Raw genomic sequence first — 13,552 nt, forward strand, 5'->3', positions numbered from 1 at the left:
GGGTTGGTGTAAGTCCTGATACTAATGATGATGGCTGTGGTGGTAAGAGCAGTGTGTGGGAGGAGATAGGACATCGGATCTCCTGCACACAGCGTGGGGCTGGTGTAAGTCCTGATACTAATGATGATGGCTGTGGTGGTAAGAGCAGTGTGTGGGAGGAGATAGGACATCGGATCTCCTGCACACAGCGTGGGGCTGGTGTAAGTCCTGATACTAATGATGATGGCTGTGGAGGTAAGAGCAGTGTGTGGGAGGAGATGGGACGTCTGTATCAGCCGGATCTCCTGTACACAGCGTGGGGCTGGTGTAAGTCCTGATACTAATGATGATGGCTGTGGAGGTAAGAGCAGTGTGTGGGAGGAGATGGGATGTCTGTATCAGCCGGATCTCCTGCACCCAGCATGGGGCTGGTGTAAGTCCTGATACTAATGATGATGGCTGTGGGGGTAAGAGCAGTGTGTGGGAGGAGATGGGACGTCTGTATCAGCCGGATCTGCTGTACCCAGCATGAGGCTGGTGTAAGTCCTGATACTAATGATGATGGCTGTGGTGGTAAGAGCAGTGTGTGGGAGGAGATGGGACGTCTGTATCAGCCGGATCTCCTGTACCCAGCGTGGGGCTGGTGTAAGTCCTGGTACTAATGATGATGGCTGTGGTGGTAAGAGCAGTGTGTGGGAGGAGATGGGACGCCTGTATCAGCCGGATCACCTGCACCCAGTATGGGGCTGGTGAAAGTCCTGATACTAATGATGACGGCTGTGGTGGTAAGAGCAGTGTGTGGGAGGAGATAGGACATCTGTATCAGCCGGATCTCCTGCACCCAGTGTGGGGCTGTTGTAAGTCCTGATACTAATGATGATGGCTGTGGAGGTAAGAGCAGTGTGTGGGAGGAGATGGGACATCTGTATCAGCCGGATCTCCTGTACCCAGCGTGGGGCTGGTGTAAGTCCTGATACTAATGATGATGGCTGTGGAGGTAAGAGCAGTGTGTGGGAGGAGATGGGACGTCTGTATCAGCCGGATCTCCTGCACCCAGCGTGGGGCTGGTGTAAGTCCTGATACTAATGATGATGGCTGTGGAGGTAAGAGCAGTGTGTGAGAGGAGATGGGACGTCTGTATCAGCCGGATCTCCTGCACCCAGCGTGGGGCTGGTGTAAGTCCTGATACTAATGATGATGGCTGTGGTGGTAAGAGCAGTGTGTGGAAGGAGATGGGACGTCTGTATCAGCCGGATCTCCTGTACCCAGCGTGGGGCTGGTGTAAGTCCTGATACTAATGATGATGGCTGTGGAGGTAAGAGCAGTGTGTGGGAGGAGATGGGACGTCCGTATCAGCCGGATCTCCTGTACCCAGCGTGGGGCTGGTGTAAGTCCTGATACTAATGATGATGGCTGTGGAGGTAAGAGCAGTGTGTGGGAGGAGATGGGACGTCCGTATCAGCCGGATCTCCTGCACCCAGTATGGGGCTGGTGTAAGTCCTGATACTAATGATGATGGCTGTGGAGGTAAGAGCAGTGTGTGGGAGGAGATGGGACGTCTGTATGAGCCGGATCTCCTGTACCCAGCGTGGGGCTGGTGTAAGTCCTGATACTAATGATGATGGCTGTGGAGGTAAGAGCAGTGTGTGGGAGGAGATGGGACGTCTGTATGAGCCGGATCTCCTGTACCCAGCGTGGGGCTGGTGTAAGTCCTGATGCTAATGATGATGGCTGTGGAGGTAAGAGCAGTGTGTGGGAGGAGATGGAACATTTGTATCAGCCGGATCTCCTGCACCCAGAGTGGGGCTGGTGTAAGTACTGACACTAATGATGATGGCTGTGGAGATAAGAGCAGTGTGTGGGAGGAGATGGGACGTCTGTATCAGCCGAATCTCCTGCACCCAGTATGGGGCTGGTGTAATTCCTGATACTAATGATGATGGCTGTGGAGGTAAGAGCAGTGTGTGGGAGGAGATGGGACGTCTGTATGAGCCGGATCTCCTGTACCCAGCGTGGGGCTGGTGTAAGTACTGATACTAATGATGATGGCTGTGGTGGTAAGAGCAGTGTGTGGGAGGAGATGGGACGTCTGTATGAGCCGGATCTCCTGCACACAGCGTGGGGCTGGTGTAAGTCCTGATACTAGTGATGATGGCTGTGGAGGTAAGAGCAGTGTGTGGGAGGAGATGGGATGTCTGTATCAGCCGAATCTCCTGTACACAGTGTGGGGCTGGTGTAAGTCCTGATACTAATGATGATGGCTGTGGTGGTAAGAGCAGTGTGTGGGAGGAGATGGAACGTCTGTATCAGCCGGATCTCCTGTACCCAGCGTGGGGTTGGTGTAAGTCCTGATACTAATGATGATGGCTGTGGTGGTAAGAGCAGTGTGTGGGAGGAGATGGGACGTCTGTATCAGCCGGATCTCCTGCACACAGCGTGGGGCTGGTGTAAGTCCTGATACTAATGATGATGGCTGTGGTGGTAAGAGCAGTGTGTGGGAGGAGATGGGACGTCTGTATCAGCCGGATCTCCTGCACACAGCATGGGGCTGGTGTAAGTCCTGATACTAATGATGATGGCTGTGGAGGTAAGAGCAGTGTGTGGGAGGAGATGGAACGTCTGTATCAGCCGGATCTCCTGTACCCAGCGTGGGGTTGGTGTAAGTCCTGATACTAATGATGATGGCTGTGGTGGTAAGAGCAGTGTGTGGGAGGAGATGGAACGTCTGTATCAGCCGGATCTCCTGTACCCAGTATGGGGCTGGTGTAAGTCCTGATACTAATGATGATGGCTGTGATGGTAAGAGCAGTGTGTGGGAGGAGATGGGACGTCTGTATCAGCCGGATCTCCTGTACCCAGTATGGGGCTGGTGTAAGTCCTGACACTAATGATGATGGCTGTGGTGGTAAGAGCAGTGTGTGGGAGGAGATGGAACGTCTGTATCAGCCGGATCTCCTGTACCCAGTATGGGGCTGGTGTAAGTCCTGATACTAATGATGATGGCTGTGATGGTAAGAGCAGTGTGTGGGAGGAGATGGGACGTCTGTATCAGCCGGATCTCCTGTACCCAGTATGGGGCTGGTGTAAGTCCTGACACTAATGATGATGGCTGTGGTGGTAAGAGCAGTGTGTGGGAGGAGATGGGACGTCTGTATCAGCCGGATCTCCTGCACACAGCGTGGGGCTGGTGTAAGTCCTGATACTAATGATGATGGCTGTGGTGGTAAGAGCAGTGTGTGGGAGGAGATGGGACGTCTGTATCAGCCGGATCTCCTGTACCCAGCATGGGGCTGGTGTAAGTCCTGATACTAATGATGATGGCTGTGGTGGTAAGAGCAGTGTGTGGGAGGAGATGGGACGTCTGTATGAGCCGGATCTCCTGCACCCAGCATGGGGCTGGTGTAAGTCCTGATACTAATGATGATGGCTGTGGTGGTAAGAGCAGTGTGTGGGAGGAGATGGAACGTCTGTATCAGCCGGATCTGCTGTACCCAGCATGGGGCTGGTGTAAGTCCTGATACTAATGATGATGGCTGTGGTGGTAAGAGCAGTGTGTGGGAGGAGATGGGACGTCTGTATGAGCCGGATCTCCTGCACCCAGCGTGGGGCTGGTGTAAGTCCTGATACTAATGATGACGGCTGTGGAGGTAAGAGCAGTGTGTGGGAGGAGATGGGACGTCTGTATGAGCCGGATCTCCTGCACCCAGCGTGGGGCTGGTGTAAGTCCTGATACTAATGATGACGGCTGTGGAGGTAAGAGCAGTGTGTGGGAGGAGATGGAACGTCTGTATGAGCCGGATCTAGCCGCCAGGTTTCGTGCATGCGCAAGTCGGAGCCGGCTCCGGCGTGCACATGCACAGTGGCTTAACAATGACCCGCTCGCGAGCGGGTCGGAATCAGGGCTAAAATTTTTTTTTTTATAATTTTCTACTTTTTTAAAAAAATGTACAAATCTTTTTCAGCATTTTTAAATATTAAATACATTTTTCTCTGGGACAGTAATGAACATTGTTACGGTTACCCATTTTTTTTAGTTAAAGTACAGGCTTTTCCCAAAGTTTAAATTCCCGCAGGTATTTGGTAAAAATTACTGCTGGGCTGGAGAAAACCTTGTTCTTATGATAGTGACTGTAGCCAGCACAGAGCAATAATACTAGTATTTTTATTTGCAAAGCACCAAGCAGTTCCCCAGCACTTAGGTAGTTTACTATAATATTTATAGATGGAGATAAGAAAATAATACGACTATATGAAAAATGTGCCTGTTATCAGTATAAATGCCTCTTTCCTCAGTGAGGCATCTAATGACCAGAAGACTCTTGTCTTTCATCCGGATATGTATGGTCAGTGTGGTCAGTAATAGCTACCAAACATAATAGCCTAATACTGTACTTCATCAATATTAGACAACCTGAAAGCTAGGAAATGACTCTAATTAAACTGTAATATTCTCTTTGTGAGTAGCATCTAACCTTGGGTCGTATATTGAATTTTCCACCCTGTGTGATGTCCAGATGCATCTGCTGTAAACAGAATATCAACCTTATTGCTGCCAGTGTCCATTTCTGGGGGTAAATTCTCTCCGCAGAGTGGGGGTAGGTTCTTTGCCTTGGCTGTAATCTGAAATTAGTATGGAAAATCATTCATTTTAGGGATGTGCACCATTCAAATATCATGTATACGGTTAAGAATGAATGGATCATAGTATTTTCTTATAAGCCAAAACTCTCTCACTAATGACATCTATAGAAAGCTTTCATTTATCTAAGGAGATGAGCCCTTTTGCCAGCAAAAATGGGTGTTTTACTGGTGATATCATTGTGATTTTTTTTCCGTCCAATCTATTAATGAAGTTGCCACTGGTGATACATTCCTACTCCAGGAGACTCCTACATTTTACAGCAGGCTACCCTCCTGTATTTCCCCCCACAATTGAGATGTTATTTAGAACATGTGGTATCTAGAAGGGAACGTATAACATTATGCTATAGCGAAACTAGTTGCCGGTGACTTATTTGGTATAATATTACTGTATCTTGTTGTGAAATGTACTATTATGTTGGGGTATTTAACAGCAGTGTCTACCTCCTGCACCGTCCCCCTTCTCTACTGTATCCATGTGTTCTCTCCTTGATTTGTGGGGTTACTGTCAAATGTGCAGAGTTTCCCACACAGTCCTCAAAGCACCCTAATAGTCCAGGTTTTATGATATCCATGCTAGACCACAGATGAGTTCATTAGTACCTCAGTCAATTTGATGTAACCACGTGTGCTCAACCATAGATATCTCTAAAACCTGAACTATCGGGTGCCTTGAGGACCGTGCTTGGGAACCTTTGGTTAGTGCTTAGACTCAGTGGGGAGTCAGCATAACTTGGAAGGATTTGTTGGATACAGAGAAAAACCTTGCTGGGTCCCTATTGCTGGCAACGGGGACTATACAGCTAATGCCATTGGCAAGCCTTGGGATTTTACATCTACGGGTGTACACACCGAAAGTGGTACAGCTGCAGTACACTAAGGGGTGGTAGCCAGAGAGTCACCTGAGGAGTTTAACACAGTTGGCACAAATACTGAATACACAAAGTGTAGGATTTTGGTAGCATGCCACAAGGTACACGGAAGCAGTGGCCGTGCGTGTACAATGAGGTACACGGAAGCAGTGACCTGTGCGTACAATGAGGTACACGGAAGCACTGGCCCTGTGCGTACAATGAGGTACACGGAAGCACTGGCCCTGTGCGTACAATGAGGTACACGGAAGCACTGGCCCTGTGCGTACAATGAGGTACACGGACGCACTGGCCCTGTGTGTACAGTAAGGTAAACGGACGCACCGGCCCTGTGTGTACAGTAAGGTACACGGAAGCACTGGCCCTGTGTGTACAGTAAGGTACACGGAAGCACTGGCCCTGTGCGTACAATGAGGTACACGGAAGCACTGGCCCTGTGCATACAGTAAGGTACACGGAAGCACAGGCCCTGTACGTACAGTAAGGTACACGGAAGCACTGGCCCTGTACGTACAGTAAGGTACACGGAAGAACTGGCCCTGTGCGTACAGTAAGGTACTCGGAAGCACTGGCCCTGTACGTACAGTAAGGTACACGGAAGCACTGGCCCTGTGCGTACAGTAAGGTACACGGAAGCACTGGCCCTGTGCGTACAATGAGATACACGGCAGCACTGGCCCTGTGTGTACAGTAAGGTACACGGAAGCACTGGCTCTGTGTGTACAGTAAGGTACACGGAAGCACTGGCCCTGTGCCTACAGTAAGGTACACGGAAGCACTGGCCCTGTGCGTACAGTAAGGTACACGGAAGCACTGGCCCTGTGCGTACAGTAAGGTACACGGAAGCACTGGCCCTGTGCGTACAATGAGGTACACGGAAGCACTGGCCCTGTGCGTACAGTAAGGTACACGGAAGCACTGGCCCTGTGCGTACAGTAAGGTACACGGAAGCACTGGCCCTGTGTGTACAGTAAGGTACACGGAAGCACTGGCCCTGTGCGTACAGTAAGGTACACGGAAGCACTGGCCCTGTGCGTACAATGAGGTACACGGACGCACTGGCCCTGTGCGTACAGTAAGGTACACGGAAGCACTGGCCCTGTGTGTACAGTAAGGTACACGGAAGCACTGGCCCTGTGCGTACAGTAAGGTACACGGAAGCACTTGCCCTGTGCGTACAGTAAGGTACACGGAAGCACTGGCCCTGTGCGTACAATGAGGTACACGGACGCACTGGCCCTGTGCGTACAGTAAGGTACACGGAAGCACTGGCCCTGTGTGTACAGTAAGGTACACGGAAGCACTGGTCCTGTGCGTACAATGAGGTACACGGAAGCACTGGCCCTGTGTGTACAGTAAGGTACACGGAAGCACTGGTCCTGTGCGTACAGTAAGGTACACGGAAGCACTGGCCCTGTGCGTACAGTAAGGTACACGGAAGCACTGGCCCTGTGCGTACAGTAAGGTACACGGAAGCACTGGCCCTGTGCGTACAATGAGGTACACGGAAGCACTGGCCCTGTGCGTTCAATGAGGTACATGGACGCACTGGCCCTGTGTATACAGTAAGGTACACGGACGCACTGGCCAGTGTACAGTGCGTAGCTGCAATAAGGCAGTTGTTCTCAAAATCTGTCCTTAGGACCCCACACAGGTCACGTTTTCCAGGTTACGTAGCAGGTGCACAGGTGTACTCATTGCTCACTGACACATTTTAAAGATCCTCAGGTGGAGCTAATTGTTTCAATTGTGATTGAAGACCTGGAAAACATGCACTGTTTGGGGTCCTGAGGATCGAGTTTGAGTACCTGTGCAATAGGGTATATGTAGGTGTTAGCACTGTGGGAATAGTGTATTAGTGTATAGCGTGCAATGCGAGGCACAGATGTGCTAGCACTGTGGGAATAGTGTATAGCGTGCAATGAGAGGCGCGGATGTGCTAGCACTGTGGGAATAGTGTATAGCGTGCAATGAGAGGCGCGGATGTGCTAGCACTGTGGGAATAGTGTATAGCGTGCAATGCGAGGCGCGGATGTGCTAGCACTGTGGGAATAGTGTATAGCGTGCAATGCGAGGCACAGATGTGCTAGCACTGTGGGAATAGTGTATAGCGTGCAATGAGAGGCGCGGATGTGCTAGCACTGTGGGAATAGTGTATAGCGTGCAATGCGAGGCACAGATGTGCTAGCACTGTGGGAATAGTGTATAGCGTACAATGAGAGGCACGGATGTGCTAGCACTGTGGGAATAGTGTATAGCGTGCAATGAGAGGCGCGGATGTGCTAGCACTGTGGGAATAGTGTATAGCGTGCAATGCGAGGCACAGATGTGCTAGCACTGTGGGAATAGTGTATAGCGTGCAATGAGAGGCGCGAATGTGCTAGCACTGTGGGAATAGTGTATAGCGTGCAATGCGAGGCACAGATGTGCTAGCACTGTGGGAATAGTGTATAGCGTGCAATGCGAGGCACAGATGTGCTAGCACTGTGGGAATAGTGTATAGCGTGCAATGCGAGGCGCGGATGTGTTAGCACTGTAGGAATAGTGTATAGCGTGCAATGCGAGGCAAAGATGTGCTAGCACTGTGGGAATAGTGTATAGCGTGCAATGAGAGGGACGGATGTGTTAGCACTGTGGGAATAGTGTATAGCGTGCAATGAGAGGCACGGATGTGCTAGCACTGTGGGAATAGTATATAGCGTGCAATGAGAGGCACGGATGTGTTAGCACTGTGGGAATAGTGTATAGCGTGCAATGAGAGGCACGGATGTGCTAGCACTGTGGGAATAGTGTATAGCGTGCAATGAGAGGCACAGATGTGCTAGCACTGTGGGAATAGTGTATAGCGAGCAATGCGAGGCACAGATATGCTAGCACTGTGGGAATAGTGTATAGCGTGCAATGAGAGGCACAGATGTGCTAGCACTGTAGGAATAGTGTATAGCATGCAATGAGAGGCACAGATGTGCTAGCACTGTGGGAATAGTGTATAGCGTGCAATGAGAGGCACGGATGTGCTAGCACTGTGGGAATAGTGTATAGCGTGCAATGAGAGACACGGATGTGCTAGCACTGTGGGAATAGTGTATAGCGTGCAATGAGAGGCAAAGATGTGCTAGCCCTGTGGGAATAGTGTATAGCGTGCAATGAGAGGCACGGATGTGCTAGCACTGTGGGAATAATGTATAGCGTGCAATGAGAGGCACGGATGTGTTAGCACTGTGGGAATAGTGTATAGCGTGCAATGCGAGGCACGGATGTGCTAGCACTGTGGGAATAGTGTATAGCGTGCAATGCGAGGCACAGATGTGCTAGCACTGTGGGAATAGTGTATAGCGTGCAATGCGGGGCACAGATGTGCTGGCACTGTGGGAATAGTGTATAGCGTGCAATGAGAGGCACGGATGTGTGTAGCACTGTGGGAATAGTGTATAGCGTGCAATGAGAGGCACGGATGTGTGTAGCCCTGTTGGAATAGTGTATAGCGTGCAATGAGAGGCACGGATGTGCTAGCACTGTGGGAATAGTGTATAGCGTGCAATGAGAGGCACGGATGTGCTAGCACTGTGGGAATAGTGTATAGCGTGCAATGAGAGGCACGGATGTGCTAGCACTGTGGGAATAGTGTATAGCGTGCAATGAGAGACACGGATGTGCTAGCACGGTGGGAATAGTGTATAGCGTGCAATGAGAGGCACGGATGTGCTAGCACTGTGGGAATAGTGTATAGCGTGCAATGAGAGGCACGGATGTGCTAGCACGGCGGGAATAGTGTATAGCGTGCAATGAGAGGCACAGATGTGCTAGCACTGTGGGAATAGTGTATAGCGTGCAATGAGAGGCACGGATGTGCTAGAACTGTGGGAATAGTTTATAGCGTGCAAAGAGAGGCACGGATGTGCTAGCACTGTGGGATTAATGTATAGCGTGCAATGAGAGGCACAGATGTGCTAGCACTGTGGGAATAGTGTATAGCGTGCAATGAGAGACACGGATGTGCTAGCACTGTGGGAATAGTGTATAGCGTGCAATGAGAGGCAAAGATGTGCTAGCCCTGTGGGAATAGTGTATAGCGTGCAATGAGAGGCACGGATGTGCTAGCACTGTGGGAATAGTATATAGCGTGCAATGAGAGGCACGGATGTGTTAGCACTGTGGGAATAGTGTATAGCGTGCAATGCGAGGCACGGATGTGCTAGCACTGTGGGAATAGTGTATAGCGTGCAATGAGAGGCACAGATGTGCTAGCACTGTGGGAATAGTGTATAGCGTGCAATGAGAGACACGGATGTGCTAGCACTGTGGGAATAGTGTATAGCGTGCAATGAGAGGCAAAGATGTGCTAGCACTGTGGGAATAGTGTATAGCGTGCAATGAGAGGCACAGATGTGCTAGCACTGTCGGAATAGTGTATAGCGTGCAATGAGAGGCACAGATGTGCTAGCACTGTGGGAATAGTGTATAGCATGCAATGAGAGGCAAAGATGTGCTAGCACTGTGGGAATAGTGTATAGCGTGCAATGCGAGGCACGGATGTGTTAGCACTGTGGGAATAGTGTATAGCGTGCAATGCGAGGAACAGATGTGCTAGCACTGTGGGAATAGTGTATAGCGTGCAATGCGAGGCAAAGATGTGCTAGCACTGTGGGAATAGTGTATAGCGTGTTATGAGAGGCACAGATGTGCTAGCACTGTGGGAATAGTGTATAGCGTGCAATGAGAGGCACAGATGTGCTACCACTGTGGGAATAGTGTATAGCGTGCAATGAGAGGCACAGATGTGCTAGCACTGTGGGAATAGTGTATAGCGTGCAATGCGAGGCACGGATGTGCTAGCACTGTGGGAATAGTTTATAGCGTGCAATGAGAGGCACAGATGTGCTAGCACTGTGGGAATAGTGTATAGCGTGCAATGAGAGGCACGGATGTGCTAGCACTGTGGGAATAGTGTATAGCGTGCAATGAGAGGCACGGATGTGTTAGCACTGTGGGAATAGTGTATAGCGTGCAATGCGAGGCACGGATGTGCTAGCACTGTGGGAATAGTGTATAGCGTGCAATGCGAGGCACAGATGTGCTAGCACTGTGGGAATAGTGTATAGCGTGCAATGCGGGGCACAGATGTGCTGGCACTGTGGGAATAGTGTATAGCGTGCAATGAGAGGCACGGATGTGTGTAGCACTGTGGGAATAGTGTATAGCGTGCAATGAGAGGCACGGATGTGTGTAGCCCTGTTGGAATAGTGTATAGCGTGCAATGAGAGGCACGGATGTGCTAGCACTGTGGGAATAGTGTATAGCGTGCAATGAGAGGCACGGATGTGCTAGCACTGTGGGAATAGTGTATAGCGTGCAATGAGAGGCACGGATGTGCTAGCACTGTGGGAATAGTGTATAGCGTGCAATGAGAGACACGGATGTGCTAGCACGGTGGGAATAGTGTATAGCGTGCAATGAGAGGCACGGATGTGCTAGCACTGTGGGAATAGTGTATAGCGTGCAATGAGAGGCACGGATGTGCTAGCACGGTGGGAATAGTGTATAGCGTGCAATGAGAGGCACAGATGTGCTAGCACTGTGGGAATAGTGTATAGCGTGCAATGAGAGGCACGGATGTGCTAGAACTGTGGGAATAGTTTATAGCGTGCAAAGAGAGGCACGGATGTGCTAGCACTGTGGGATTAATGTATAGCGTGCAATGAGAGGCACAGATGTGCTAGCACTGTGGGAATAGTGTATAGCGTGCAATGAGAGACACGGATGTGCTAGCACTGTGGGAATAGTGTATAGCGTGCAATGAGAGGTAAAGATGTGCTAGCCCTGTGGGAATAGTGTATAGCGTGCAATGAGAGGCACGGATGTGCTAGCACTGTGGGAATAGTATATAGCGTGCAATGAGAGGCACGGATGTGTTAGCACTGTGGGAATAGTGTATAGCGTGCAATGCGAGGCACGGATGTGCTAGCACTGTGGGAATAGTGTATAGCGTGCAATGAGAGGCACAGATGTGCTAGCACTGTGGGAATAGTGTATAGCGTGCAATGAGAGACACGGATGTGCTAGCACTGTGGGAATAGTGTATAGCGTGCAATGAGAGGCAAAGATGTGCTAGCACTGTGGGAATAGTGTATAGCGTGCAATGAGAGGCACAGATGTGCTAGCACTGTCGGAATAGTGTATAGCGTGCAATGAGAGGCACAGATGTGCTAGCACTGTGGGAATAGTGTATAGCGTGCAATGAGAGGCAAAGATGTGCTAGCACTGTGGGAATAGTGTATAGCGTGCAATGCGAGGCACGGATGTGTTAGCACTGTGGGAATAGTGTATAGCGTGCAATGCGAGGCACAGATGTGCTAGCACTGTGGGAATAGTGTATAGCGTGCAATGCGAGGCAAAGATGTGCTAGCACTGTGGGAATAGTGTATAGCGTGCAATGAGAGGCACAGATGTGCTAGCACTGTGGGAATAGTGTATAGCGTGCAATGAGAGGCACAGATGTGCTACCACTGTGGGAATAGTGTATAGCGTGCAATGAGAGGCACAGATGTGCTAGCACTGTGGGAATAGTGTATAGCGTGCAATGCGAGGCACGGATGTGCTAGCACTGTGGGAATAGTTTATAGCGTGCAATGAGAGGCACAGATGTGCTAGCACTGTGGGAATAGTGTATAGCGTGCAATGCGAAGCACAGATGTGCTAGCACAGTGGGAATAGTGTATAGCGTGCAATGAGAGGCACAGATGTGCTAGCACTGTGGGAATAGTGCATAGGGTGCAATGAGAGGCACGGATGTGCTAGCACTGTGGAAATAGTGTATAGCGTGCAATGCGAGGCACAGATGTGCTAGCACAGTGGGAATAGTGTATAGCGTGCAATGCGAGGCACAGATGTGCTAGCACTGTGGGAATAGTGTATAGCGTGCAATGAGAGGCACAGATGTGTTAGCACTGTGGGAATAGTGTATAGGGTGCAATTAGAGGCACAGATGTGCGAGCACTGTGGGAATAGTGTATAGCGTGCAATGAGAGGCACGGATGTGCTAGCACTGTGGGAATAGTGTATAGCGTGCAATGAGAGGCACAGATGTGCTAGCACTGTGGGAATAGTGTATAGCGTGCAATGAGAGGCACAGATGTGCTAGCACTGTGAGAATAGTGTATAGCGTGCAATGAGAAGCACAGATGTGCTAGCACTGTGGGAATAGTGTATAGCGTGCAATGAGAGGCACGGATGTGCTAGCACTGTGGGAATAGAGAATAGCGTGCAATGAGAGGCACGGATGTGTTAGCACTGTGGGAATAGTGTATAGCGTGCAATGCGAGGCACGGATGTGCTAGCACTGTGGGAATAGTGTATAGCGTGCAATGCGAGGCACAGATGTGCTAGCACTGTGGGAATAGTGTATAGCGTGCAATGCGGTGCACAGATGTGCTGGCACTGTAGGAATAGTGTATAGCGTGCAATGAGAGGCACGGATGTGTGTAGCACTGTGGGAATAGTGTATAGCGTGCAATGAGAGGCACGGATGTGTGTAGCCCTGTTGGAATAGTGTATAGCGTGCAATGAGAGGCAAGGATGTGTGTAGCACTGTGGGAATAGTGTATAGCGTGCAATGAGAGGCACGGATGTGTGTAGTCCTGTGGGAATAGTGTATAGCGTGCAATGAGAGGCACGGATGTGCTAGCACTGTGGGAATAGTGTATAGCGTGCAATGAGAGGCGCGAATGTGCTAGCACTGTGGGAATAGTGTATAGCGTGCAATGAGAGGCACAGATGTGCTAGCACTGTGGGAATAGTGTATAGCGTGCAATGAGAGGCACAGATGTGCTAGCACTGTGGGAATAGTGTATAGCGTGCAATGAGAGCCAAAGATGTGCTAGCACTGTGGGAATAGTGTATAGCGTGCAATAAGAGGCACGGATGTGCTAGCACTGTGGGAATAGTGTATAGCGTGCAATGCGAGGCACAGATGTGCTAGCACTGTGGGAATAGTGTATAGCGTGCAATGCGAGGCAAAGATGTGCTAGCACTGTGGGAATAGTGTATAGCGTGCAATGAGA

The 13,552-nt window shown here is 50.3% G+C and overlaps 1 protein-coding gene across 1 annotated transcript in view; it reads right to left on the minus strand.

Annotated features, from left to right (window-relative positions):
* The window catches only part of MASP2 (MBL associated serine protease 2), a 250,999-nt gene that overhangs the window by 129,092 nt on the left and 108,355 nt on the right, over positions 1-13,552 (minus strand). The window contains exon 5 of the mRNA XM_088447809.1: positions 4,452-4,599. Coding sequence (XP_088303935.1) covers positions 4,452-4,599 — 148 coding nt within the window. The remainder of the gene's footprint in view (positions 1-4,451; positions 4,600-13,552) is intronic.

The sequence above is a fragment of the Taudactylus pleione genome, unplaced genomic scaffold (assembly GCF_031769625.1).
Source record: "Taudactylus pleione unplaced genomic scaffold, aTauple2 ptg000441l, whole genome shotgun sequence".
Taxonomy (NCBI): Eukaryota; Metazoa; Chordata; class Amphibia; order Anura; family Myobatrachidae; genus Taudactylus; species Taudactylus pleione.